The following is a 26819-nucleotide window of genomic DNA, read 5'->3' on the forward strand; positions in this document are numbered from 1 at the left end:
TCAAAGAAATACCACTCAAAGTACACTCACTGTATTTCAATTTTAATCTCTTAAAGGACAAGTTCACCTTCATATACATAAGGATTGAGAAAATGCAGCAATATTAGTAGAACACATCAGTGAAAGTTTGAGGAAATCCTTTCAAAAGTTATGAATCTTTAAAGTATCTGTGCAGTCACTGCTGGATAAGAAGACTACTACAGTGTATGATGTCACATGCGTACAACGATATAAGGAAAATAAAAAGAGAATTTCACAAAACTTTACTTTTTGAATAAAGTTCAAATTTCTTCGACATGGTACTGACGTATGTTAAGGGTAATATTATTTCCCCTGCCTTCTGAAAGAGAGAAACCGAGTGTCCTTTTGTTATGCGAGAAAAATGGAAATATGTTGAATTTTCTTTATTCTTTCTTTATAACGTTGTACACATGTGACATCACAAGCTATAGTAGTCTTTTCATCCAGCCGTGACTGAGCAGAAACATCAAAAATTCATAACTTTTGAATGGATTGTCCAATTTTCCTCAAACTTTCACTGATGAGTTCTACTAATATTGCTGCATTCACTCAACCCACATGTCTATGAAGGTGAACTTTCCTTTAACCTGATGAGGACAAGTCCCTAGTATACTCGGGCAAGCGTCTACTGGAAAAGCGTGTTGTAGCAAAATCAAACCATCCTCAAAGGGTTAATTTGTAAGGCTGCTCAGGTGGCCTGGACACACATGTATACCATTACTGGGTTAACTGATTTTCATATCTGTTGACATAAGACAAAAGCAAAAGAAAAAAAAAATTTCTAGCTTACCTGATACCCTTCACAATCATAGAGGTATGCCACTTCAAGGTACTCGATCTGGGGAAAGGATACATGTACACATCTGTGAAATTGTGTAAGAATCACCTTAAACTGTAGTCTACATGAACTTCTATGCATGCGGTCCAATTAGTGCCAGCCATAAAGAATCAATATTGAATACTTACATTGACAGATAATATTCTGTAGAAGTTATTTAACAGGTAAATTCTGTTGACAATGAAGTGTAATCTATGATCACCCGGCCACATGCTGCAAATCATTAACAATGAGAGAATCAGAAAAACAGCAGGAATATAAGAGTTTGACGAATAAGACAAAAAAAAAATCACTGGGATATATCCACTTTCCAAGTGTCTAATTCGTAACAAAGGTCCAACGACAATGACATTTCTGTAGTTTAGGCTGTTGTGAATAAACTGCAGTGTGTTTGACTTGTACTGGAATTCAGATAGACCATACATACTGAAGAGAAGGTGGCCTTAATTTTCCAGTGATCATGAAAAGATTTCTGCAGTGTTGTGTCAGAGAACAGACATTCTGGAAGATCACAAAGAGAACCAATGAGCATCTGAGAATCTTTGGACGTTATTTTTACAGCTCATGCAGCTCCTTTTATGCTGCATTCATGAAGAGTGCCAGGTTGAAGAGAGTTTACGCACCCTGCAGACTTCACACAGGCCACCATCAAAGAGTGGATGCTTGGTTGATAGCGACAGACTTCCACACCCAATACAGATCTCTGAAAAATTTGAAAAGCTAGAAGGGTTATTTGGAAAAACTCAAAGCTTTCAAAAAAAATATTTAAACAGTCAAGCATTTTCACTGAAATACCTGTTTTTTTTTTCTTTAAATAATACTTTTAGAGTAATTACATCATACAAAGTATATTTAAGTTTAACGATCAAATAAATAAAAATAATGAATTATGAAGTGCTAAATGAGATGAGCAATCTAAAGAAAGACAATATGAGTAATTCCAATTGTTCAAAAAAGTTTTGTGCCAGTTTCACATTAAACATGGTAAACAGAAAAATTTAAATTAGGGGATTTATATATAATATATAATTGTATATATATATATATATACATATATATATATATATATATATATATATATATATATATATATATATATATATATATATATATTAGAATTTCAGCCTGTCACCTGGTTTCCATATCTTTCTGACACTTCTGTGAAATTTTTTGGAATAGTAAAAATAGTCTGAATGATCCTAATATTACATACCTTCTATTGCCCTCTTTCTATCCCGCAATTCCTTCATTCTTTCTTCTGAAAATAAAAGAAATAAACATGTTTTCAGGAGATATTTGTGATGTGCATATTGTTATACATATGCCAAACATCACTTTAACCCTAATCAGGCCAGGCTTTTTTTGGCTATGTTAACCCTAACTAGGCCGGGGGGGGGGCCTCCGTGGCCCCCCCCCCTCGACGTTCCGCGCGATGTATCGCTAACTTGAAAAGCTATCACCGCGACGTTTCATGACTTTTTTCTGTCGAGTCTCCCGCATCTTTTGACACCAAATTTGCGATGCCCGGGCGCGCGGTTCCGAAGTTACGCATAAATATGTACATGCATGTCAGACCAAAAATTGCTCAAAAACGTGAATTCGTGTACAATTTCAATGGAAACTGTGCTTACAGTCAAATTTCATAAAAGCATGATTATTTTGGGGTTTTATTGATTAAAATCAACTGATAACACATTTTCTCGTTCGGAACAATGTCGCGGACAAGTTTCATCGAAAAAACAATGAAAAACATAAAGTCGAAAAAACAAAGAAATACATAAGAAATTCAAAAAACAATAAAATACTTAAGAAATTTTTTTGGATGGCTCAATTTTTTTTCTCTAATATTTCCTTAGGACACTAAAAAGAATATTTACACAAAAAAATGTGCCCATTTCAGGCTTTATTTAGTGATTTATACCAAATTGTCTGATTTCATGCATCATTATACATAAATTAGCATAATTTAGCATAAATGACAATTTTTCAAAAATCTAACCTCGTAGTACTTTAGATTACATCATAGGCAATGTGTGTGCCAATTTTCGTCGCGATCGCGCGGTCAACGGCCGAGATCTGGAGGGGGGGCCTGGGAGGCCCCCCCCCCCGGCTCTATGATCTACCTAAATAGCCCGGCCTAGTTAGGGTTAAAACCGGAGAGGGGCGGATTCTGCCCAGAAGTATCTTTCAGTCAAATTTGTGCAACAAGACTTCCCTGACAATAATGGAATATGTTATCATTTTTTTTTTTCATATGAATGACCATCCATGATATTCACACTTCAGCCATTTGAAAACTTTTAACAATAAAGTGAATCATCTTTAAAGTTCTGAAAAATTAAAGTAACTGAAGCTACTATCTCTTTAGAAAGATCTTGACAGAAACAATGTAATGTTTAACCTGTAGCCATAATAGTCATTTCATAGATTGTTTCTTTTCTAAGCAACTGTGCAAAAAACATAAATGTGCACTAGTACAAACTTAAGATCATATTCAAAATTTCTCCTACCATTCTTAAACTTACATAGACAAGCAGGCTTAACAATGATTCAAATGTTAGAAGAGATTTCTGCTTCCATATCTGCACTCTAGCAATCTACTGGCCACCATCTTCTGATTCAAGAGTTTGCTTCATGTAAACAAATCAAATCAAGGAGTTTCAAGCTCATTTCAAGATTACACGCTTGACAGTCTAACCTCTGACATCAAGGAAAACTTCTTTTTCAGTTTGTTTTCTGCTGCTATTCTTGGAGGGTGTGGTACCATTTTTCTCTCCCACTGGGCTGGATGGGGCGGGGCTCTCTGGAGGCGGGGGCGGTGGTCGTTTTTCCTCTGCAGGAGATCAAAGAATATGAACATTAAACTCCAAATCTCCTGTTTGAAATGACAGTCAGAATTTAACTCTTAAACACCTTTTCTACAGTATGGCATAATCCATCATTCAACTACATACTATGATTGAGAGAAAATCTCCTGCATAACAATGGCCATGAATGCTTTTCTGTGTCCTCTGCCTGTCTTCAGTGTTAACTACTTTTCTGATGTTGGTTACATAGTAATGAGTTTAAATGTATACTTCTACTCAGTATCTAAAGATTACACAGACATAACGTACGTTTCAAGAAATCTTAGAGACATTTGTAACATATAATTGATTTGTAGAACCTGTTTTTATAGTTCTCTCAGACTGTGTGATATGAGACTTGAGTCTCACCTTTCAAGCTTAAACTTGGCTGCACCTTTTATTACAACGCCATGCAGGATACCACTATAGCATCACTGGCAAGGATTAGGAATGGAGTCACACTACATGATATAGTCCACACAATACATGCCCACATCACCTGCAGAGGGTCTGATGCTGGTACTTCCCCCTGAGGGGAATCCCCCAAAGGCCCAATTCTTCATCTCCTGGAACCGTAGCAGCATCTTGGTCTTCTTCTCCTGCTTCTCCTTAGCTCCTGCCCCGCCTGGGAGGTCGTCAGGCTTGGCATTGCGGAACTCCTTGCCAGATCTCTCCGCCGCAACCTTTGCAGACAAAAAGGAGAGCAAAAGAAGAGGCCCTCTACATTAAATTACACAAAATTACTGTGGCAGCTAGATGAAAGCTGGCATTGAAGAAGCTCATGTTCAATTCACAAACAATTAGCATCCTCTGCTTTGAAATATAATGGGATAATGGGGATGATATCCTTAACCCTAAAAAGACGCACGTGCCCATTTTCCTTGCGATCATGGGTTCAACGGCCAAGATCCCCCCCCCCCTCCCCCCATCCTGCGAGGCATCAAATTAGCCCAGTCTTTCTAGGGTGAAAGTTCCCCTCTCTTTGTTTCTGTTTTTTTTTTTTTTTTGGGGGGGGGGGGCAGGTTGCTGAACATCTGTTCTATGTTTTCTTACTACCCTATGACTAAATATTTGATAATATTCAGTAATGCTACACTATGACTGCAGAATGATATTATTGTAATGTATATTTAGGATATTTTGGGGATAACTTCCTGTTCATTATCAACTCAACTTAAATTCCCTTGCTTTTGTATACTCACCTCAGAATATAACACCAAGATTATTTACTATTAATTTCCTGTCGTTAAGTACCCTTGTTTGATGTTTACATCAAGGAGTCATTTAATCACCCTCGTAACAACCCTTCTTTGTCCCTGGTTTAATTACCCAAAGATTATATACACACACCTTGTGAACCACCAGACTCTTTGTCTGCCCCTTATCTTATAATACTTCCTCCTCCACAAAAGAATCCCCCTCCTTTAATTGGTCAAACATCACCCCTTAGGACAACCCCTTTGGTCACTCTTTTTAGTTATCCCTTTTTGATTGGTTGTCTTACCAAAATTCTCATCCATCACCCATTGAACATATCCAAGTTTGGTGTTCTTTCCAAGCCCCCAAGGGAGAGCATGATTTCGACATCAGAGAGTCAACCTCTACTTGATATTGCTCTCTCTCCTGCATCTTGATACTTCTATATTTTACTCTGATGTACATACTCGTCATTTAACTTGTCATTGAACTTCATCATGATATTTCCAAACGATTGTGAATAAACACTTTGCATCAATGAAATGTACCAAAACTGTACCTAAGCTCCTTCATTTCTGCTTCGTAATAACATTCCAAATGTAACACCACCCGTTACATTACATTATGACACATTTAATTCAATGAATTGAGTTTTTTTTTTTTTCAATATCTAGAAGGAATATTCATTTTGAGCTGCCAAGATACATCATTTCTTAAGACTGTCTCAACTCATTGCTTATGAGACATGATATCTATTGATTTGATACTTGGTAGACCTAGTTTCAATAGCAATGGGTCAAACATACACATCATGTTCTGAGAGGGTGGGGGGGGGGGGTGGGGTAATGGTTAGCCTTTTGTCAAGGCCCTCTCGCTGTATGGTGAAGAGAGCCCAGCTGAGTGGGGTTGCGCGAGGCCGGGCCTTTTGAAATCTGCTTCGCATCCTTTTGTTAGCCCTTTGAATTACCGTCTTTTGCTCCCTGATTTCGGGAGCAAAAGTCAACCAATCGGCGTGTCTGTCTGCTCAAACCCGATTTGAATAGAGCGAATGCACACCGCTGCCGCAGATGTCACAGAACTCCACACAAACAGTGTGTAGAGTTCCGTGGCAGACCTCCTTGGTTGGTCAGTGATGCATGCGAACAGGCATGACAACACCAAGGCTGAGGATGCGGGGAGCGCCCCATTCCATTGGTTGACCGGAAGCCATTAAAATGAGTATTCAGAAGGGTTCACGTGTCATGAAAAATAATGTGTGAAGCAGATCTCAAAAGGCCCTCGCGCTGGCGCGCCCGGCTGAGAGGGCCTTGACAAAAGGCTAGGTAATGGTCTGATAGGATGTGGGTGATTGAATGGTAACTTGCTGGCAGGTTGAGGTAGGAATGGGATGGTGAGGGAGTGGGGTGATGAGATAATGGGATGACAGAGTGATGGAATAATGGATGATAAAATGATGATGGGATGAGGTTGATGAGGTGATAAAGTGATGGAATGAAAGCATGATGGGAAGATGCATTGAAGAAAAAAAAGATGAGGGAGGGAGAGTGTAATGGGGGTTTGATGGGGTCATTCAGTAATGCAGAAACATAATACGATGATGGCATGGTGGTAAGATGAGGGAATGAATGGGGGTGATGAGTTATATAAGATTATGTAATAGGGGTTATGATATGATGCAATGGAAAGAAGTGGGAATGGTGGGGTGATGGTTTGATGGGTTATTGGTTTGGGGTATCAGAGATGGGGTTAGGTGAATGACTTACATTGAGAGCTTGGTAGCAGGCCTTCTGATACAGAGAGAGTTTTTGAAAAGATGAGCTGCTGAAGTACTCGGGAAACTTTTCAAAGTCCACGATTTGACCAAGGCTCAGCTGAATAGAAAGAGAATGATGAAAATGAGGCCAAACCTTAATCTGAACCTCAACAAATTAAAAACAAAAATGTCTGCAGATAGACATGTCATTTGACAACTTTCCTCAAATCATGTGATATCATGATATCTCCTAAAAATTAGACCTCCTGCTTAGATGAAAATGCTCTAAGGGCTAATGCTTTTTTTTTTTACAAGGCAATTATGAAGCATCTGCACTTTGTTTAATACACAGAAGACATATGTCAAGTTACAACAAAGAGAGATCATTTGGTCTCATACTGTAAATCAGGATTGAAATGAAAAATGTAAATATACCCCAGAAAAAAAAAATGTATAATACAATTATGAACCACACTCATTCATACATTGCAGTTGGGACAAATCTGTATCATAACTCCTGCAAAATGAGACTGATGATTGTTAACCTATGGTTTAGTAGTTGATATTGCTTTAACATGCATATCTCATAGACACCTGCTCGGGCATACCCAGGTATAGTCTTGTAATGGGTTAAAATAATCCATTTACAATACAAAAAGTAATGATTCTCATTGACATATATGCAAATGGAGTATTAATATATCCTTATTTAATGTAAGCATAGGTCTCACTCCACACATATATACAGCACAGACCGCTGAAAGGGAAGACAATTTAAGAAATCAGTCCAGACAACTTTCACAAGTATTTGTCACTTACAGTTGGTATTAGTTAGTGGTATTACAATTGGTATAAGTAAATAAGGTACTTGAGCAGTGAAGTACTTGAGTATCATGTTGTTTTGACAATCAGTCACACACATACACACACAAACACAAATGTTAACAAGGTGTATTTCAGATTACTCACGAGAGAAACCTTGTTGTCCCCATACCACTGCACCCATCTGGAGAGCGGAGGGGGCGAGTCCGGAATGCTGCGGTCATAGTGATGAATGACCTTCCCTGGCCACCAGCAGTAGCCCTTCATCTTGCCCAGTACCAGCTGGCCTCTTGGGAAGGACTACAGGAAATGACAAGAAAGAAGGCACAGAAAATAAAGGGCTATTGAAAACGTACACATTAATCAACTTGGACAGTTTAACAAGAGACTTGGGGGTCTCGCACTCATCCGAGTATTTACGTTCACCTGCCACACAATCGTGCAGACTATTACCCAAGAAGAACACAGAAAACGTGGGGAACTTTGGGGGACCTTCACAAGGGCATGGTGTCCATTATCATACAGGCAATAAAATCTAGTCCCAAGTTTATAGAAAATTTGATTTATTTAAAAAAAAAGAAGATCAAATATAAAATCTGGTTCCCAAATTGGTCCTGGCCGCAAGGGGGCTAAACCTGGATCTCATATAAACAAACTTGAAAGCACAGTCACTCATGTATATTGTACTTACTCGAGAATATTTCTGGTTTTATAGAAAATAACTTTATAGAAATTTTCTAATTTGAGGATTCTAGGCCCCCATGAGGAGCATCATGGTGCCCATTTGTAAAAATATGCATTTCTATGATTCTAGCAAAATTCTTGCCAAGTTTAATGTACATTTTTACCATGCTTTTTCAAAAAGAAGATGAAACTTGGACCCACACATCATTCTGGTTCTAGAGATTTTTTTTTTCTTCAATTCCTGAATTCGGGGGAAATGGTGCCCATTGAAAAAAAAAAAGAAGAAAGTATAAGATCCTATCGCACTGGGAATTTGATCTACCTGCCAAGTTTGGTGAAAAATTACTTTCAAGTTATTAAGAAGCTGAAAATGTGAGAATTGGGCCCCAATTTTGCCTCCCCCTCCCCCTGCTCCCCCCCCCCCCCAACCCAAGAGAACACCCCATGATCTCTAAAGACTAAACTCTTGATCATCATCTTGACAGGTGCTATTTGATTCATCACCTCATCTCTTGCTGCATCATCTTTCTCTTGTACTGGTGTGGGGATTTTCTTCTGGCCAGCCTTTGCTTTAGCTGTCATATCCTTCTCATCTTTGTCCAGTGATGATGGCTGCAAAATAACAATGAACCAAAAAGCATGCAGTTCATGATTATTTATGCATCAATTCAAGCCTTTTAATTATTGAAACGCTATTTCCAAATTCCTAACAATCAAACAAAACAAATTAATTGAATCTACTTACTAATGCAAAATGCAGGCTTTCATTTTGGTATTCACAAATTTCCTTTCAAATATATAATTTGTGGTATATGTCACAAAAAAAGAGTAAACTTTCAAAGATGTATGGTAACACTGGTTCTTACAAGGCTTGAATGCTGAAGATTTAACTATCAATAGCAAAGTAACAAAGCATCACAGAAATAGCTCATGGCATGAGCAATCCAGATCCTAGCCATCACTTAAAATAATTCAGCACAAAGAATACATCGCTTACGTATACGATATGTATGCCATGACGTTATTAGGAGCTGCTGTGGCTTGGTGGAGAAGACCATGAGATATCAGTTACAAGGTCCCTGGTTCAAGTCTCTTGATAGCAGAAGCTATGCCTATGCACTCTAACCTCACTACTCAGTCCACAGGAGGGGACAATGTCTCATGGCTGTTTGCTCACAAGTGTGTATTGCTTATCCAATTCTGCACACTGACACTAGTCCAAAGGTCCAGGACCAGTAAAAATCACTGTCGGACAAGTAACTTTTTCCTGAATGGACCAATGAAAAATGCAAAAATTGGGTACCTACAGGTTCGACAGACAGCCCTGGCTTATTTAGCTGCTATGTAAAATAAATCAAATTTGAAAACATTTATTTCAGGAATTACCTTTGCCACCTCCCTGGGCTTCTTCCGTTTTATGAGTTCCAACTTTGGTGTCACAGCACTCGTCTCAGATGGAAGATCCTTCTCTATCTTCACCTTCCAAAATATAATCACAAGTTGTGTTAGTGTAGTCAGTCAAAACATTGATTGTACACTGACATATTGATTACATCCCTCTGGCTACTACAATCACAGGCATTTCGTACTGAGACAGTATTTTTGGTATGGCTAGCTTGGAGAGGTCATTTCTAGCAAGTAGGCTGAGAAAGCTATAAGTCTAGCAATGAGCCTTACCTCTGAGACCATCTTTTTCTTGGATGGGGTTCCTTTCTTGCCAGGAGATTTCAAGCCGTCCTTGGGTGTGGACCTGCTACCGTTGGTGCCAGGCGTCTGACCAAGCTGAAACAAGGTGATCTTCTGCGGACACTGTCTCAGAGACGCCTCCCATCCACCTCGCCCCCTTCGACCATCAGAACGTGATTCTTTCTTGGGTTGCTTCCTAGGCTCACTGTGTACGGAGTCCTTATTCATTTTGTTACTTTCCCCACTGTTCGCAGTCTTGCCGACCATAGCATCAGGTTCGCCTTCCAGATATTCCAGGAACTGCTCAATAAACATTTTAGGAGAAGGGAGCCTACTGCCCTTAGTTTGCTCCTGCGCGTCCTGACCTGGTCTCTCATTGGTCGCTTTCTCCTGGGTGACAGCTGGACAGTTACACGCTGCTGGAGTACCATCTTCAGCACTGGATGGAGAGGTCTTCATGCTCCGATTGTCCCCAAAGGTCGAGAGACCCTTATCCTGTGGCTCTGATGAAGTTTCCAATGGACCTAACTGCTGTAGTTCATCCATCCTTGGGTACTTCAGACTCAGACTGTCCTTGAGGAAAACATGGCATGGGGACGTGACTGGTTTGTTCAGATTAACCCAATTACTCACTGGAGGCCCCATCTCAAAGACTGGGCTTTTCATAGGAGATGGAATCTGCTTCGGCTTCTTGTGACACCCTTTGCCTCCTGCAATCATTGAAGGGGACATCATAGATTCCTGTTTGGACTTCTTCCCTTTGCTCTTCTTTTTCTTGGGACTTTTTTTGACCTTGTCACATTTTACCTCCAGTCGAGAAGCTGAGTCTTGAGGACCAGAGGCATCCTGTGATCGTCTGCAGACTTGCAGCATTTCCAGTCCAGGGAGAAGACTGTCAAAGGTGGCAGATGTCGGGGAAACATCTTCCGCCAGAGAGCTATTCACAAGTGGTGAGGAGTCAAGCAAGGTCTTCTCTCCATCTTGAGCTTTCTCATTTTCCTCCAACGAGCAAACTGAAAGACTCTGGAAGCGAAGACCTGAAATGTGAGAAGCCAAGTCTTCACTGCCTTGAAGATCTTGGCTCACACCAACTGTGCTTACTGCAGAGAGCATGGGATCGTTGTTCATTGCAATCCTAAAATTATCACTGGACTCGTCTGACTCCACATATCCAACTTGAATTTGATAGGCTTTGATTTCCTCACACTCCTCTGATGTTTCACTGACACAAACCTTCCCATCATTTACAGGGACACTTGGAACACTACCTCCTGCAGAAGACAAACCATTTGTTCCCTCCTTTAATGGAAATCTTCTCACATTGAGTTCCTCCTGATTATCTTCAGACTCACAAGGGTGATAATTCTTTCGCGATGCTTCCCTCGTGGAATGTAATGACTTGTGTCTGCTTCTAAGTTCTCTTTTCTTCCTAATTGCTGGGTTAGGCGTCTTCCTTGCCTCCATGTCTGCTGCTTCATCACTTGTAGAAAGTTTACCCTCGTGTGACATTTCTGAGACATGCTGCCGCTGGATGTCTTCCCCCAGTCCGTAGGATGATAATGAATGCTCTTTGCCTCTCACATCTTGGCTTGGAATGTGATCATCAGATGATGCCTTCTCTCCCTTCACACCATCTGGTTTGGAAGGCAGAATCTTCCCTCCAGCTCCCTTTGTAATGTCTGCAGCACTTTGGGTAGTAGATTGCTTGCATGATGCTCCCACAAAGTGCATTTCACCAACTCCACCATCATCTTCCACCACTGCAGAAGGTGAGTCAGTCATGGATGTTGGGCTGCAAGCACTGGAGGATCTTTTCAATCTCTTGGAGCTTCTTAGCACAACTTTGTCTTCTAGTTCTCGTTTCCTGACTTCAGGAAGAGAGTCCCCTCCCTGCGACTGCATCTTGGAGGAAGTGCTCTGAAAGCATTAAAAAAAAGAAAATGTTGTGGCAAAATAAATATATCAGATCTGATTCAAGATGGAGATATCAATACAACAGAAACATCTTTCATTGAACTCAACACTCTGTGTTTTAAAATATCCATGATACATATATTTCATTATATGACCCAAACAACGTCTCTGTCAACAATTAATCATTAAAACAGATTAAGTATATCAAATAAGACAAAATAATTAAAAAGTCGTGACTGTTGTAGCCATTTGTTGGAGAGAAGCTAGGAAGTTGGGGTAGGAGGTGAGGCAGGTTGCATAGATTTGAGCCAGCCTTTCTGCTATCCCCTAGTAATTTGGTGCATTGTTTCTCTTTTTTGTTCTCTGAACACGGGTATATACACACATTAACACCTACCATCCCAAAGTGAAACTAGAATTAACCCCTTTCAAAGAGGGAAATAAAAGTGAATTGCACAAATGCACATTATAAATCCATAAGAGTTCAAATACAAAATTCAAAGACTGGTTTTATTATATGCAATATGCAAATTACCTAGCTTTATAATACAGTTGAACCTCTCTTATCCGGCCTCCCTTTATCCGGATCTCTCTATTATACGGACGTAATCTCGCCGTGATTTTTTTTTTTTTTTTTTTTTTTTATAATCACAGGAGGAATGGGGGATTCCCAACTCCTTGAGATTTCCTTCACAAACACACATGAATTACATATACTTGATACATTTCTTATTGTATTATTTAGGTAAATCATCCCAAGAATTTATAAAAGAAAATTATTTCATTCTTGCAAACACGAACCTCTATTTTGGGGTCTGTTACTGATCGAGTGTAACAATGAAAAGGTTGCAGTATACACTTTACTACATGTGGTACTACAATGGGCTACATCAGTACATGTGTATGTATATGTACATGTATAAAGCATTGAGTCTCCCATATCCGGTCAAATCCCTTATCCGGATGAGCCCCGGTCCCGACTTGTCCGGATACGAGAGGTTCAACTGTAACTGCATAATACTCTGTGCAGAAAGTTGGCTTCATATTTCAATGAATACAATGGTTAACATGGCAATGGTTGGATTAAAAATCAAAAACAAATAACATGTCTTGTACAGTGCACTCCCATAATAATGAACACGGTTATAATGAAATTCCGGTTACAACAAAATAAAAATTCAGACCCCCAAATTGTTCACTCCATGTTTGTTATGATTTGTTCAGTTATAATGAAATTTCAATACAACGAAAGAAAAATGCCAGTTCCGAGGACTTCGCCACAACGGGAGTCCACTGTACAGATTTATATTGAGGCCGCATACGATTGATAAAGTATTTTAACATGTTACATGGACTTTACAATAGACCAATCTCCCAACTGACCGACCACAAATGACCAACTGACAACAGGTAGACTCCCTTACATTGAACTCAAACTTTGTCTGGGAACGACACCAACAATAGCTCTTACATATTCTGTAAATGGAATGATAAACATTCGTTCTCATTCCTCATATGTTCGCTGCATTTTGATCAGGTTTCTGATGATATAGTAAGTCAATGAGTGCTCCTGCACCCAACCCCCACCCAAAGTGTGGAGCATTCACCAAAAATTTGCAAAAGGTCACTTATGCAAGAAAAGTGATAATCCTAACACAGATTTCTTGGATTAACAAGATGGTTTCCTACAACTCCAGTTGGGCATTAACCTGTTTAGGGCGAGCTGATTTGTCTATAACATGCATTTCCCATAGACACCTGCCCAAGTATCCTTGGGACTGGTCTTCAACGGGTTAAGATATACACAACATTTCACCTTCAGAAGACGCAGGAAGGCTGGTCCATACTTGACAGAGATGCGAAGAGCTGTGTGCTTCTGTTTCGTCCTGTCCCAGGTGGGGAATACCCTCAGAAGCACCTGATCCATGATGTAGGTAAAATTATGGTACAGTACACTCCCATTATAACAAACATGGTTATAATGAAATTCCGGTCACAACAAAGGAAAAATTCATGCAGCAACATTATCAGCCCTATGTATTTTTATTATTTGTTTGTTTATAACAAAATTTCAATATAATGAAAGAAAACTGCCAGTCAACAGGATTTCGTTATAATGGGAGTTCAATGTACTTCATCACAGTGTGCTCCTGTCATAACGATTACAATTATTATAAAATTCTTGTTACAAGGCAGCAAATATTCAGGTCCCAAAATTATCATCATCCTATCTTTGTATAGTTCACTGTTCGGATGTAACAAAATAATGAAAGAAAATTGTCGGTCCCGAGGAATTTGTTCTGATGGGAGTTGCCTATACTTAATTGGCATTAGGGTAAAATAAAGATATTTTGACGGTATCCATAATTCAAATTCTTTGTACAAATTGACAGTAAATGCCTGGATAAATAATCCCACAGTCACATGAGAACTCATTCCCAGTAAGTAGAGGTAGAGGCATCATGACCAGCAAGGGAAATTACGATATTATGATTATCATGCATTGCAACTGATTGACAAATTGCCCTACATCGACGTAATTAAGCACTGAATTGATCAGTGTTTGAGTAGTAACCATGATAAAAAAAATCATGGGTGCACATACTCAAGCAGGATTCGAACCCACGACCTCCTGATCACCGAAGGCGTCATCTCCACTAGACTACCAAGCTTTCGCCTGACAGCAAGTGTTGGTTCTAATCCTTATAGCATGCAGTGGGTACTGCGTAATTAATCAAATTCATGAAATTCACCCGTCGAGATGTTTTCATTGCAACTGATTGACAAATTGCCTTTTGTCAATCAGTTGCAATGAAAACATCTCCACGGAAGAATTTCATGAATTTGAATGATTATCATGCATGTTGTTGTCTATACCGTATCAATCTCTGAGAACACCATATGACGCCACACGACAGTGAAAGCTTGTCACTTTTGCCAATAGGGGCTTCTAAGTTCATAGTTTTGACATTCCATAACAGCAAGAGATCACAGGGCATCCTATAAAATCAGTGAATTCTCTACTTGTGTAGTTATTGCATGATTTATTTCGATCTTTAATACTTGTACTATTTTACATCAACACACTATTTACCTATTTTCTCATCTACTACCTTAGAAGACATGGTTTAAACTTCAGTACTTTTGTTCCTCTACAGCAAATTTACGAGTTCAATGAAGCATATTTATATGCTCACTGGGCTATTATGTGAAAAGTTGACAATGGTACTAGTACAAGGTGCCATTAGATGACAGGCATAAAATAATGCCCCCATTACACAGAGATTTTTTCTCATCGGTCATTCGTCCGGAGCAAAGTTTGTTGCTTTCAGCGACCCATCGAAGTGTATCGGATCACAGTCCGATGAATCCGATTTGGTTGGTCGACTATCGGGCGAGTGTCAGACATGTAGCATGTGATCCTCATCAGATTATCTTGCCTCATTGAATAACCACCCCCCCCCCCCCCCTCCCCGACATGTCTGACACTGACCTGATAGTCGACCAACACAAGTTGGACCAATCGGACTGCGATTCGATACAATTCAGTGGGTGCCCGGAAGCGATAAACTTAGCTTCTGATGAGCGACCGATGAGAGAAAATCTCTGTGGAATGGGCCATATCAAAAGTCAAAACATCAGCAGATTCTAATAGCATGCCTTCACAGACAAGTTACTGAATCAAAAAGTTCATTATAAACACAGCAGACCATTTTGGCTTTTAAAAAAAAAATCTGACTTCTTTTCCTTTATTCAATCATCTTAATGAAAATCTACTTGTTTAGGAGTTGGGAGACCAGTTATATTCGTCAAGTACCTGCTTGCTTGGAAGCCTCATCCTTCCTGGACAGTTTGTTGAAATGTTCACACTTCTTCCCACTTTCCAGTAGTGTCCTGCTGGTAGGAAGCCTACAGATGCTTATGTGTCAACCTGGAAACAGATGTAGCGCATAAATATGTATAAAAAGCCAAATCCTTCTACAGCAGTGGTGTATATATAGGTATGTGTGATAACGTTCTGAAGAATTAAGTTCCCATAAAAATGATTCAGATACAATGAAGATATATTCCATAAAGGGAGTTCTACATCAACAGGAAAAAAAAAAGCCTTTGACATTTCAAACATTTCCTCAAAACAAAAGAGCACTTTCTGAAAACACTTAATGTACCGGTATATCTTCATATAATACCCAATGTCTACAACCTTACTGAAGGTTTAGAAATTTTCTTTTTCTAAAGGCCTGTTTCTATTTTTATTCTGGACACCCCGTATCACCTCACATCACAGACAATTTTGTCCCTTGCATCACCTTGTATATTGCTACTCTCCAACATGTTTCTACCGGGCAATATGCGGTGATGCCAGGTACAGCATAGCCTTTTGCAAAGGCGGCTCGCAATGGACTCACATACGGCGGCGGTGGACTCGCGCGCACACAGAGATCAGATTACACTCGCAGCTCGCCGGTCATGTGCTGTGTGTGCGAGTCCATTGCTCTTTGTGTGCGTGTGCTGAAATTATAGCAAGCTGCCTTTGCAAAAGGCTAGGTACAGCAGGGTAATGTGAGGATCGAACTAGCAAAATGCAGTGAACCAGAAAGTTGCAAATCTAACAACGCAGATAAGGGCACTGGCATGCCTTATGTGATCCAATGAATAACATGTAGAATCATCCAATAACAATTTAAGATTTCAAGAATTTTGTAATTACCCACTCTGTTTCTACTGATGTGACGAGCATGGACAGGGTTTTTAAGAAATGAAAAGTGGACTCTATGAGAAACACCTAATCACAATATTCTACCAAAAAGTGTTCCAGAAAAAACTGCTAAAAACCCAATTTCCTTTTCGTTTTATGATTGGATCCCAAACTTTAGTATAATGTAGAAGACTTGCTCTTTCAGAAAATATGAAAAAAGTCAAGATTGGCTGGGTTGACCTTTTTCACTTTTTTTCAGCTCTCATACAAAATCAGTGTGTGCAACTTTTTGTACGTTTTGTGATGCACGGTGACATATGTGATATCACGATGCGTAGTCTTCTGATCCAGCGGTCTCATCACCAAAACTTCAAAAATTCATAACTTTTGAACAGATTGTCCAATTTTCGTCAAACTTTCACTAACGTATTCTACTAATTTTGCTCCATTCACTCAATCAACTTGTATTTTTTTTTTTAGGGTTAATTCCCTTTTTATATCAAATTTTACTGATTAAAGTTTTTAGTAGTTGTTTCTATCCCTAACTCACATTTTAGAACTATTCTAAAGCATGAATGCTGGGTTTTTGTTTCATCTGCAAACAGTGAATTACGCCTTTAACAGGTAGATTATTTTCAGGAGTTTTTAAAATAATCCCTTCCTCAGGTTGGATGCAATCTATCAGATCAGAATTGTCCATGTCACAGCACAATTGAAGCATATCAGATTCCTTCTGTAGTATGGTTAAATACATTGCACCATCAGGCACTGTTCAGTGGTACATTGGATATAGCTATTTGAGCTTTATAACTTTTTTCTCCCTTAATGGAGATTTGCATAACAGTAAAAGCACAAGAAATGCCAGAAATATACAAGAAATAGCAGCTCAGGGTGAAGTGTCAATTCCAAGGGCAAAAAGGTAGGCCTATTAGTATTACCCCTGCAGTAGCCGTATCAAATGCCATTACTCAAGCAACTACAGCATGCCTACCATACATATTTTGTAATTAATGATATTGTGACTGACCTACTAATTGGTCCAAGAACTAGTAGTATCATATGGTACAATTTTTACATGGGCTTACTCTACTCGCTCCTTCCAATGTACACTGCTTAGGCCCCAGTCACATAAAATAAACATGTACGGATCCTCAAGGATATACATGATGATCCGGGTTGTTACGAGATAATTTTGACCTCCATGGAGCGTCGACGAGAGTCGATATGACCGTACACATGGTATTAACACGGCAGCTACACGGATAAGGCCAGAAGAGTGCAGCGTCTACACATATCAATTAACATGGCAGCTAGACACGGCAGCCACATGGACCATGAAGCCGGATGTTTTTGACCTCCAAAAGTTGCTGTGTTGGCCTCCCAGGGTGTGTTTGAGCGCTCTAAAGCGAACCAAAGCATACCATACCGAACTGTGCCAGATTTGAAGCGTTCGAGCGCTCTGTCAAGAAAACGTACCTCACGAGTTATTTTTAGAAAAGGTCACACATTTTTTAGGAAGAATGTCATCCACCTGGCGCTTGAACCACTTACAGCTGTCCCGAACAAAGAGAATGATGTTTTTGCATTGTGACGTATGCACATGATATGCGCATGCTTTACAGCGAACTTTTGGTACGCTTTTGGTACGCTTCTGGAGCACATCAGGAAGTGGTCCACTTTTGGCTCGGTTCAGTACGGTAGCTAGGGTACACTTTAGGAGCGTTGAGCGCTCCTCTGGCACGGGTACTGGGTACGGTACAGTTCGCTATAGGAGAGCACTCGAACGCACCCCCGGATGCTATCTGATGCCCAAGGTGTCCACACAGATCTCTCCCCGGATCACCGCCGATCAGAGCCGGGGTGATCCAGGGTGATCCAGCATGTCTATGTGACTGGCTGGGGCAAAACAAAACAAACAAAACATAACAAACAAAACCAATGTTTATGGTATACCTATTGTTGGTGTACTTTGAAATTAAAGAAGCAGTCTTGAGAATTATCATACATGCTTTTTTTAATTAGTTTACCTTGATTTGATTTTGGGGGAGATTGTGGGGTAATAAAAATATTATGGGGTCCAACTCCCCCTGCCCCCCACCAGCTACAGTACATACTGCATGTAATTTACAAAATTTATACCAGCAAGAGTTTCAAAAGGGGGGGGGAGGGGAATAGCTGAATTATGGATACAGTCCTTTGATACTTGGCAGCTATCTATGGTGAGTTAGCTCTTCTCTTACATTCTAACAGTTACTATCAAATTAACACCAACCTCCCTAGTTTCATACACAAACATGTGCACTGAAGTGCAGCAGCAACCAATGCAATGCACTGCACCACTAGTACTACCACCGACCACCACAGCACACCCATTCGTGAAATTCAAGACAATTACTCTTCATTCTGACTTTATTCAGTGCCGTGTAGACTGTGAACTACATTGCACTTCTGCACTTCCAAGACTTCTTAGGAGACACGTACACTACAACCGATATACAGAATACTCAATATGACCAAAATTTTCATATATTTCCTTACCACTTCTATGCCGTAACCATGCATCATGCAACGACGTGACGTGGAAATACAAACTTGCTAGCTTCGAAGCTCTTGCTTGGTGGAAAGCATGCACGCACATACCACAGCCAGTGTAGAGAGCGTGGAGAAAGTGAAGAGAGCTCGCACATCACAATCTGCGCTGCCCTGGGATTGGGAATGGGATACCATGAAGCCGATTCATGGATTGCAACAACAATGTACCAGGTACCGTGTACTCTTACACCACAGTCATTTAATCGTGATCCATAGAGCTGCTGCATTTACATATCAGTAATACAGCTCTATGTCGTGATCACACAACCACGTGACTTTCTTGCCCACTTGAAATGTGACTACTACTCTCTACAGGGGCGGATTCAGTGAGGACCACAAACGGCGCACGCCCCCCCCCCTTTATTTTTTGTTGAAACAAAAGAAATAAAAAGGAAAAAATGGGGGGAGGGGTGCGTGCGCCCCCCCTTTATTTTTGTAAACACGCCCCCTCTTTACGAAATTCCTGGATCCGCCTCTGCTCTAGTACACTGTATTTCCATGTGGTAGAATACTAGTAATACAATGTAAACTGTATATGTAACTTAGGATAAGCGCATATGATGATTTCATATATCAAATCGATGAATGCTAGACTAAATTTTATACATTACTGCCCACCGCAAACATGCGCTCTCTAACACGTGGTAGTAGGATACATGTGGGTATCTCTCTCCTTAGCTTAGTAATAATACGGGGATGGACAAGATGGGAGGGCGCGGAGGGGTCGCCATGGTAGCAAACTAGGGGTGTGTCTAAAGGCGGGAACTGGCACATGGCGCGCGTTTATTATGGTGGATGGGGAAATCCCAGGGAGCTCCGAGGTGTATCCACAGAACTAGAGTTCTGTGGGTGTATCACCTCCAAAGTTGATAGAGCGCCGCGCACTACCATGGTAACCCACTACTTAGATAGAAATATCTGTCTGTCCGAAGGAATACAGTAGTTGTATGTCACGATTGTTTGGTCGTACGTAATGAAATGTGGTTCATATGATTGCTTGCCAATTTGTATATCACTGTACAGGATGTGTGTTTAGTAGGTATAGACTATTTTATATGTGTACATCATTGTAACTGTAAGTATATCGCAAACATGTATTCTTTGATATTGTAATGACCATATCTTGTATTTATGTGTTGTACTCTCATACCCCGGAATGGGGTCGGAAGAGTCGAATAAAATCTTTTTATTTAATCTATACATGTATTTTAGTTTTTACTTTATCGGCTCTACTCCGTCAGACATAGAGGTTTGATTTGTCTGAAGCCAGACGTAGTCTCCGCGGAACATATCCCCGACGACCATTTAGTATACCGACCGATCTTTGGGTCAACCCACTACCGTAGGCCGTACTACTATCTACCTCTCATGTACGATACTAGCCTACGGTACTAGCCTACGATACTAGCCTACAGTATCCATATTTGCCATATACATTGTATGCATTTTGAACATAAGGTCACTAGTAGATTGCACCATGCATGCAGTGATAGGACCATGGTTGTACAAATACCATTGAACCAAGGAGGAGGTAAGAGAGAACCTCATACCTACTTGATTGAACACAATACATGTATGTACAGCATCAGGATCAATATTTGCCCTAAATGACCTTAGAAACTGTAGATTGGGTTGCATGTAAATCGAAATGGCAATCCTTGGTTTTAGGAGGCTAACCTTTTTTTTTTCTTTTTTTTTTGGCTTGACAAAAAGGCAAGGGAGTAGGCCTAAAAAGACATGAGATCCACGGAGGACTACGGAACGGATCCAGTTTACTATCTGCATTATCTAGGTAGTATAATAACCATATTGGCAGGTATGTGTTGCTTGTTCTAAAAAAAAAAAAAAAAAAAAAACCTTGATGTGCATGTGGGAGTTGGAAATTTCACGCAAAAACTACACCTAGATCAAGATATTCTCAGAATTCTTTCTTGTATATATGGTGGCTCTAAAAAGAGCCGGTTGTTGCGTCAGATCAGAGATCTAGCGACTTAAGCACGCTCGCCACGGATGCGGCGGGCAAGCTGGATGTCCTTGGGCATGATGGTCACACGCTTGGCGTGGATGGCGCACAGGTTGGTGTCTTCGAAGAGACCGACCAGGTAGGCTTCGCTGGCCTCCTGAAGAGCCATGACGGCGGAGCTCTGGAAGCGGAGCTCGGTCTTGAAGTCCTGAGCGATCTCACGGACCAGACGCTGGAAGGGGAGCTTGCGGATGAGCAGCTCGGTGCTCTTCTGGTAGCGACGGATCTCACGGAGAGCCACGGTTCCGGGCCTGTAGCGATGAGGCTTCTTGACACCGCCGGTGGCTGGGGCGGACTTGCGAGCTGCCTTGGTGGCAAGCTGCTTGCGGGGAGCCTTTCCTCCGGTGGACTTGCGAGCGGTCTGCTTAGTACGGGCCATTTTAGTTCGAGTATTGTTCTCAACGAGTAACTGATTCGAAAAGCCCGGCGCAACTATATAAGGGCTACTTCCTGCGTACTGATTGGCTGATGCATTCACGGATTTTATTGGTTAGTATTATTGACCAATCAGAGGACGCAATTCACCTGTCTTTACTGCGACCATCACGCGTTTCTTCCTCCCAGCGAGCGCTAGATCCTAAGTAAATATCACTATTTTCACAAACTCATTCAATAATTTACAAATCCACTATAGCAGTGCAATTCGCCATCATATTAGAAATAGATCCTGCAAGTTACTAGGGATATAATCAAGCGGAATAAAGAGAAAATCGCGTATTAAAAATCCCCTCCAAGTGACGCTCAATGCACCTGTCTAGCGTTGAATAGAATATGCAAATTTCGATCTGCCCGCCTTATATTTCTACAGGCCACTGCGATATATTTCTTGTGATTATTACCCATTTCTATCGCAGACTTATTCGAAACTGCTGATTGAGTGCAAGTAATCAACAAAACCAGTACTAAAGTAATCAAATAGCAAAGAGAAATCTAAATCTGAGTGTGTTAAAGTGAGTAAAAAGTGAAAAAACCGTGGTGTCGTTTCAGAGATTGAATGGACACAATGCCATACACCGCCCTCAACGCTGGTTACGATACTGTGCCTAACACCCCCTCTAGGTCCGCAATATGTGTATAAATACTGAATTTTACTCGTGGACAGCTAATTTCATCGAAACAACCATCAAGCAATCATGTCTGGACGTGGCAAAGGAGGAAAGGGACTCGGAAAGGGAGGCGCAAAGCGTCATCGCAAGGTCTTGCGTGACAACATCCAGGGAATCACCAAACCCGCCATCCGCCGTCTGGCCCGCCGTGGTGGTGTCAAGCGTATCAGCGGTCTCATCTACGAAGAGACCCGTGGTGTCCTCAAGGTTTTCCTCGAGAACGTCATCCGTGATGCCGTCACCTACTGCGAGCACGCCAAGCGCAAGACCGTCACCGCCATGGACGTCGTCTACGCTCTGAAACGCCAGGGACGTACTCTGTACGGATTCGGCGGTTAAGAAGCTGACAACGCTCCAGATCTCACACGACACTGGATTACAAAGGCTCTTTTTAGAGCCACCAAACATTCAAGAAAGAAATTTGAGTGATTACTCGATATTCGCTAGTAGTGTCTACTTACTCCTTATTCTCCCTGTACTCTCTTCTATCCCTACCCTGTTCGTCACGGTCATAATTTGGCAACTGCACTAATCCAAATAATGCCAGTACAAGGCAGATACTTTAAGTCCATTTTAAAGGCATAATTTAGCATTTGCAGATGAAACACATACCCAGCAATAATGCTTCAAAATAGTTCTAAAATGTTTAAGGATATAAACAACTAACGTAAAAATTGGAACATGTATAATCAATGTTAAATATTGTTAAATGTTCAAAATGTGAACAGTAGTTTTAATCAAAATAAAATGTTTCCAGACTAAAAAATCCTGGTTTAATGAGAAAAATAGTGATACATGTATCTCTTTATATTTTAGGCTTTACTGTAAAAAAAAAAAGGTTATATGGTTAGGATGTTTTGTGAGGCAACTGACCTACGATTATGCAACGTACGTCTCAAAAGTGATATCTTCAACATTTTTTAAATCACTGCTCCCTAAGGTAAACAGGGCCTTTGAGTAATTCCAGGATTTAATTTTCAAAAGCAAAATCCATACATGAAGAGATAACTAAGAGATGAGCGATCCCCAAACTGTTGAACAACATTAGAATTCAGGAAATGCTGAACTGTAGCTTCGTTCAAATCAAAACCCAAAACATCTTTTATAACAACGCAAACATAGTGGCATGTACATAGGATCATGGAGCTACGTTGTAGGTCCATGATGGGTTCAGAAGTAACATCACTAACAACTGATTGACACATAACAACCTGCCCTTCATCGACGTAAATCATAGGTGCTGGGCTGGTGTACTTTGGCGCATAAATTATCATTGATAAAGGGCAATTTGTCCTAAACTCGTAAATTACATCAGTCACCTCCCTGCGGCTGTGTTGATGAAGGGCAATTTGTCAATCGGTTAACAATAAACACAACTCGACGCAAGAATTCTGAATTTTTCTTTGGGAAAAACCCAAAGATCCGTCGACACCTCCCTGCCTTTGGGGAAAACCAGACTGGACCTGTTGAAAATATAGTGGTCTCCGATGACACGCTGTCGTCACTCAGTAGACGAATATTTTGATTTGTAGATAGAATGTCGCAATACATTTTACAGTTACATAGGCAGACAGGAAGAAAAAGGAACCTACGAAAACTTGTTTTTTTTTTTTGTATAAAAGTTTAAAGATTATCATGATTATACTAGAATAGAAACATCAGACATTTTACGTGATGCATCGGGAGAGTAAAAAAAAAAATAATATTCGTAGGGAATCGATAGTTTTCATTATCATTTTTGGACTTGGAAAGAAACTCAAAGTATAACCATGGACCTAGGTACGTCCATGGTATAACTACCATCTTGATCAGGGTATATACCATTAACTTTTTTTTATTGAATTACTGAAACTGCACTGGTCTTGCACTCGAGACACCTATATTTCACTTGACATCTATACATATATACTAAGAAAAAAAAAACAAAGTGTACAATCAAGCAAGATTCAAAATATGATACAGTATAAAGTAGATCATGACTGGAAAGTGTATCAGCATAATCATCTACATAAAAGATATTTCTCAATAACATGTGAAATCGAGGGAACCGCAAAAGCAAAGCTTGTAACCACGGGTTCCAACCATTGTGAATACATTTTGCAAGGGAGATAGGACACATAGTACTGATGTCAGTACATATTGTATGTATTATAATTATTATGAAAGCTGAAATAGTAAGTTACAATTAAAAGGCAAAAGAAGTGAAAGAAAAGAGGGAGAAAAAAGGAGGAACAAAAATAAGAAGAATATGAACTGAGTGGAAAAAAAAACCCTCGCATACAATAAAGTACACAAGTATACGAGCATACATTGTAGCTGTATGCCCTTTTACATGTATGTATCTCGTACATGTCATGTACACCGCATTCTGGAACCTATTGCGGAAGTAATAAAGTCAATTTGATGGTACATTTTGTAATAGCCAAGCTGTTGACGACACGCCAAACACGGACCTTCACAGCTCAGATTTTACAGACAACTACAAAAAAATATCTCTTTGGCTTCACACAAATAAGGTTTGATGAGGAAAATGATGTAAACAATACATTGCACTCATGAATTAAACACACGTGTGTAGCAAAGTTTATATATACTGCATCTTTTCACTAAAAGGACAAGTCCTCCTTCATACATGTGGATTGAGTGAATGCAGCAATATAGTAGAACACAGTAAAAGTTTGGGGGGGAATCCGTTCTAAAAAGTTAAGAATTTTTTAGTACATGTATGTGCACAGTCACTGCTAGATGAGAAGACTATACATGCGTAAATCGATATAACGAAAATATAAAGAGAATTCAAAAAATGTTATGTTTTGAAAAACATTTCATGAACTTGTCACTGACATATGTTAAGAGTAAGATTATTCCCCTGCCTTCTGAAATAGGCAAGTCAATTGCTCTATTATTATGCGGGAAAAGTGAAAATATACATGGAATTTTCTTAACTTTATATTATTGTATATAGTTATGTGACATCACAAGCTGGACAATCCCTTATCATCCAGCAGTGACTGAGCAGAAACTTTAAAAATGCAAAACTGTTGAACGGACTGTCCTAAATTCCTCAAACTCTCACTCATGACTAAGTTCTACTTATATTGCCCAGGAACAAAGTTTAACAAAGCGATCATAATAAAGTGTGGGTCCCGCACTTACTAGAATCGCTCTATTTTGGATATCTCAGCCATTTCAAAGCCAATTTTCATCAAATACGAACGTTGAATTCCTCGTGGAATTATGCATGCTCTTTATTTCATATGAGGTTTCTCATTTTTTTTTTGTATCTCACCAAGAAAAATGTTAGTAACCTGAAATTAGGTCTCAACCATAGCTATACGATCCCTTTAATGGTGGTGATCATGAATATTAAATGATATAAAATTATGTGTAATTGTACATAGTAACAATAATAAAAATGAAAGCACTCTATTATACTTACTGATAATTGATATCAGTTGTAGTTATTGAAACTCATATAATACTCATAATTAGGTTTATTTTGACAATTATCAAAATCGAAATTATCAAAACTCCTATAATTTTCGTCATTATACGTGTATCTTTGTGACATGATATCTTTGTATTCAAAACAAACAATTTTTCAAAGATATTATTATCATTATGATAAGTCAATTAGAAACTTGTGTACATGTTTTAATTATGCTTGCTTAACACGACTGCGAATGCTCTACATTAAACAATTTTACTGATTACAAGTTCAACCCACATTTATTATCTGAATCAACACCAAGGTTAATCACTATGCTATACAATCTATAGCTGTCCTGATGCACAGTGTGCTCAACGTTGAACTACGTGTACATTCTTCATAATCACGGATGTAATGCAATAACCAACGACCGCATGTGTGGTGAGAACATCCACTGCCATTGTGGCCTGTGGGGTGGAGTGTGATGAACATGGCAAGCAGGCATTCCGCATTGTAGTACACGTAAAAACTTTTACCATGAAGCTACTGTACAAAGAAAAAACCGCGAACTTTCCACGTGCGGAAACAATAGACATATTAATATGACGAAATGCGGAAACTAACAACCTTCGATGGAAGTGCACATGCACATATTACTACACACTGGTGGCTACCAATACATAATTGTGCCTAACGTTTGTATACATTAATACCCACTTTCTTATCCATATTTCAAGAGAGAAAAGTGGAAGACCTACTAGGAAAAGTTCTACCAGAATTCTGCCTTCTCAGATAGACGTATGGGGGAGGTGAAACGGTCAAAAACACCTTCCTGTTCAAACCCTGGTTCTGCAAAAAAAAAGCAGTTTTCCAACGGCTGCCCTTTGTCTCCTAGTACCACCTCGTTGCTTCATTCGCCTTTCTCACTATTACCTGTCCCTTTTTGAATCTCTCTCTTCTTCTCATAGGCATACATTATTATCATATATTTGCGATAGTTTGCTTGTTTATCAATCTACTTATCTAAATCTGTATTGAAATCAATCATTTAGTGAATTTATATATGCCTCTCTCCTGTTTATCTGCATATAAAATTTGGTTATGTGAACGAATGAGTCTGTATATGGGAGCACAAAAAATGTTACGTATACACACAACTTTTACCAGTTGAAATATACTATAATTATTCTCAGGTATTAGACATTTCT

General features: G+C 39.7%; 3 protein-coding genes across 3 annotated transcripts in view; 1 reads left to right on the plus strand and 2 right to left on the minus strand.

Moving 5' to 3' along the window:
- The window catches only part of LOC140231695 (uncharacterized), a 28640-nt gene extending 12962 nt beyond the window's left edge, over positions 1-15678 (minus strand). Inside the window, exons 1-12 of the mRNA XM_072311848.1 lie at positions 15579-15678; positions 13578-13679; positions 9839-11764; positions 9548-9640; positions 8591-8773; positions 7625-7777; positions 6666-6773; positions 4205-4388; positions 3558-3692; positions 2073-2117; positions 1483-1562; positions 812-859 (exon numbers count right to left, since the gene is read on the minus strand). Of these exons, the coding sequence (XP_072167949.1) occupies positions 812-859; positions 1483-1562; positions 2073-2117; positions 3558-3692; positions 4205-4388; positions 6666-6773; positions 7625-7777; positions 8591-8773; positions 9548-9640; positions 9839-11764; positions 13578-13679; positions 15579-15599 (3078 nt within the window). The 5' untranslated portion in view covers positions 15600-15678. The remainder of the gene's footprint in view (positions 1-811; positions 860-1482; positions 1563-2072; positions 2118-3557; positions 3693-4204; positions 4389-6665; positions 6774-7624; positions 7778-8590; positions 8774-9547; positions 9641-9838; positions 11765-13577; positions 13680-15578) is intronic.
- A 5244-nt stretch (positions 15679-20922) lies between these two features.
- LOC140231973 (histone H3, embryonic) lies at positions 20923-21454 on the minus strand. Its single transcript, XM_072312125.1, has one exon. The coding sequence runs from the start codon at positions 21452-21454 to the stop codon at positions 21044-21046; it is 411 nt and encodes a 136-aa protein (XP_072168226.1). The 3' UTR covers positions 20923-21043.
- A 754-nt stretch (positions 21455-22208) lies between these two features.
- LOC140231976 (histone H4) lies at positions 22209-22520 on the plus strand. The gene has a single exon (XM_072312127.1). It carries the CDS (start codon positions 22209-22211, stop codon positions 22518-22520), a length of 312 nt encoding a protein of 103 aa, XP_072168228.1.
- Positions 22521-26819: the final 4299 nt, after the last annotated feature.

This window comes from Diadema setosum, chromosome 8 (assembly GCF_964275005.1).
Source record: "Diadema setosum chromosome 8, eeDiaSeto1, whole genome shotgun sequence".
NCBI classification, from domain to species: domain Eukaryota; kingdom Metazoa; phylum Echinodermata; class Echinoidea; order Diadematoida; family Diadematidae; genus Diadema; species Diadema setosum.

Bases quoted from the DNA above. Each gene is read 5' to 3' on its own strand.
- LOC140231976 (XM_072312127.1), top strand. From the start codon at position 22,209: ATGTCTGGACGTGGCAAAGGAGGAAAGGGACTCGGAAAGGGAGGCGCA.
- LOC140231973 (XM_072312125.1), bottom strand. From the start codon at position 21,454: ATGGCCCGTACTAAGCAGACCGCTCGCAAGTCCACCGGAGGAAAGGCT.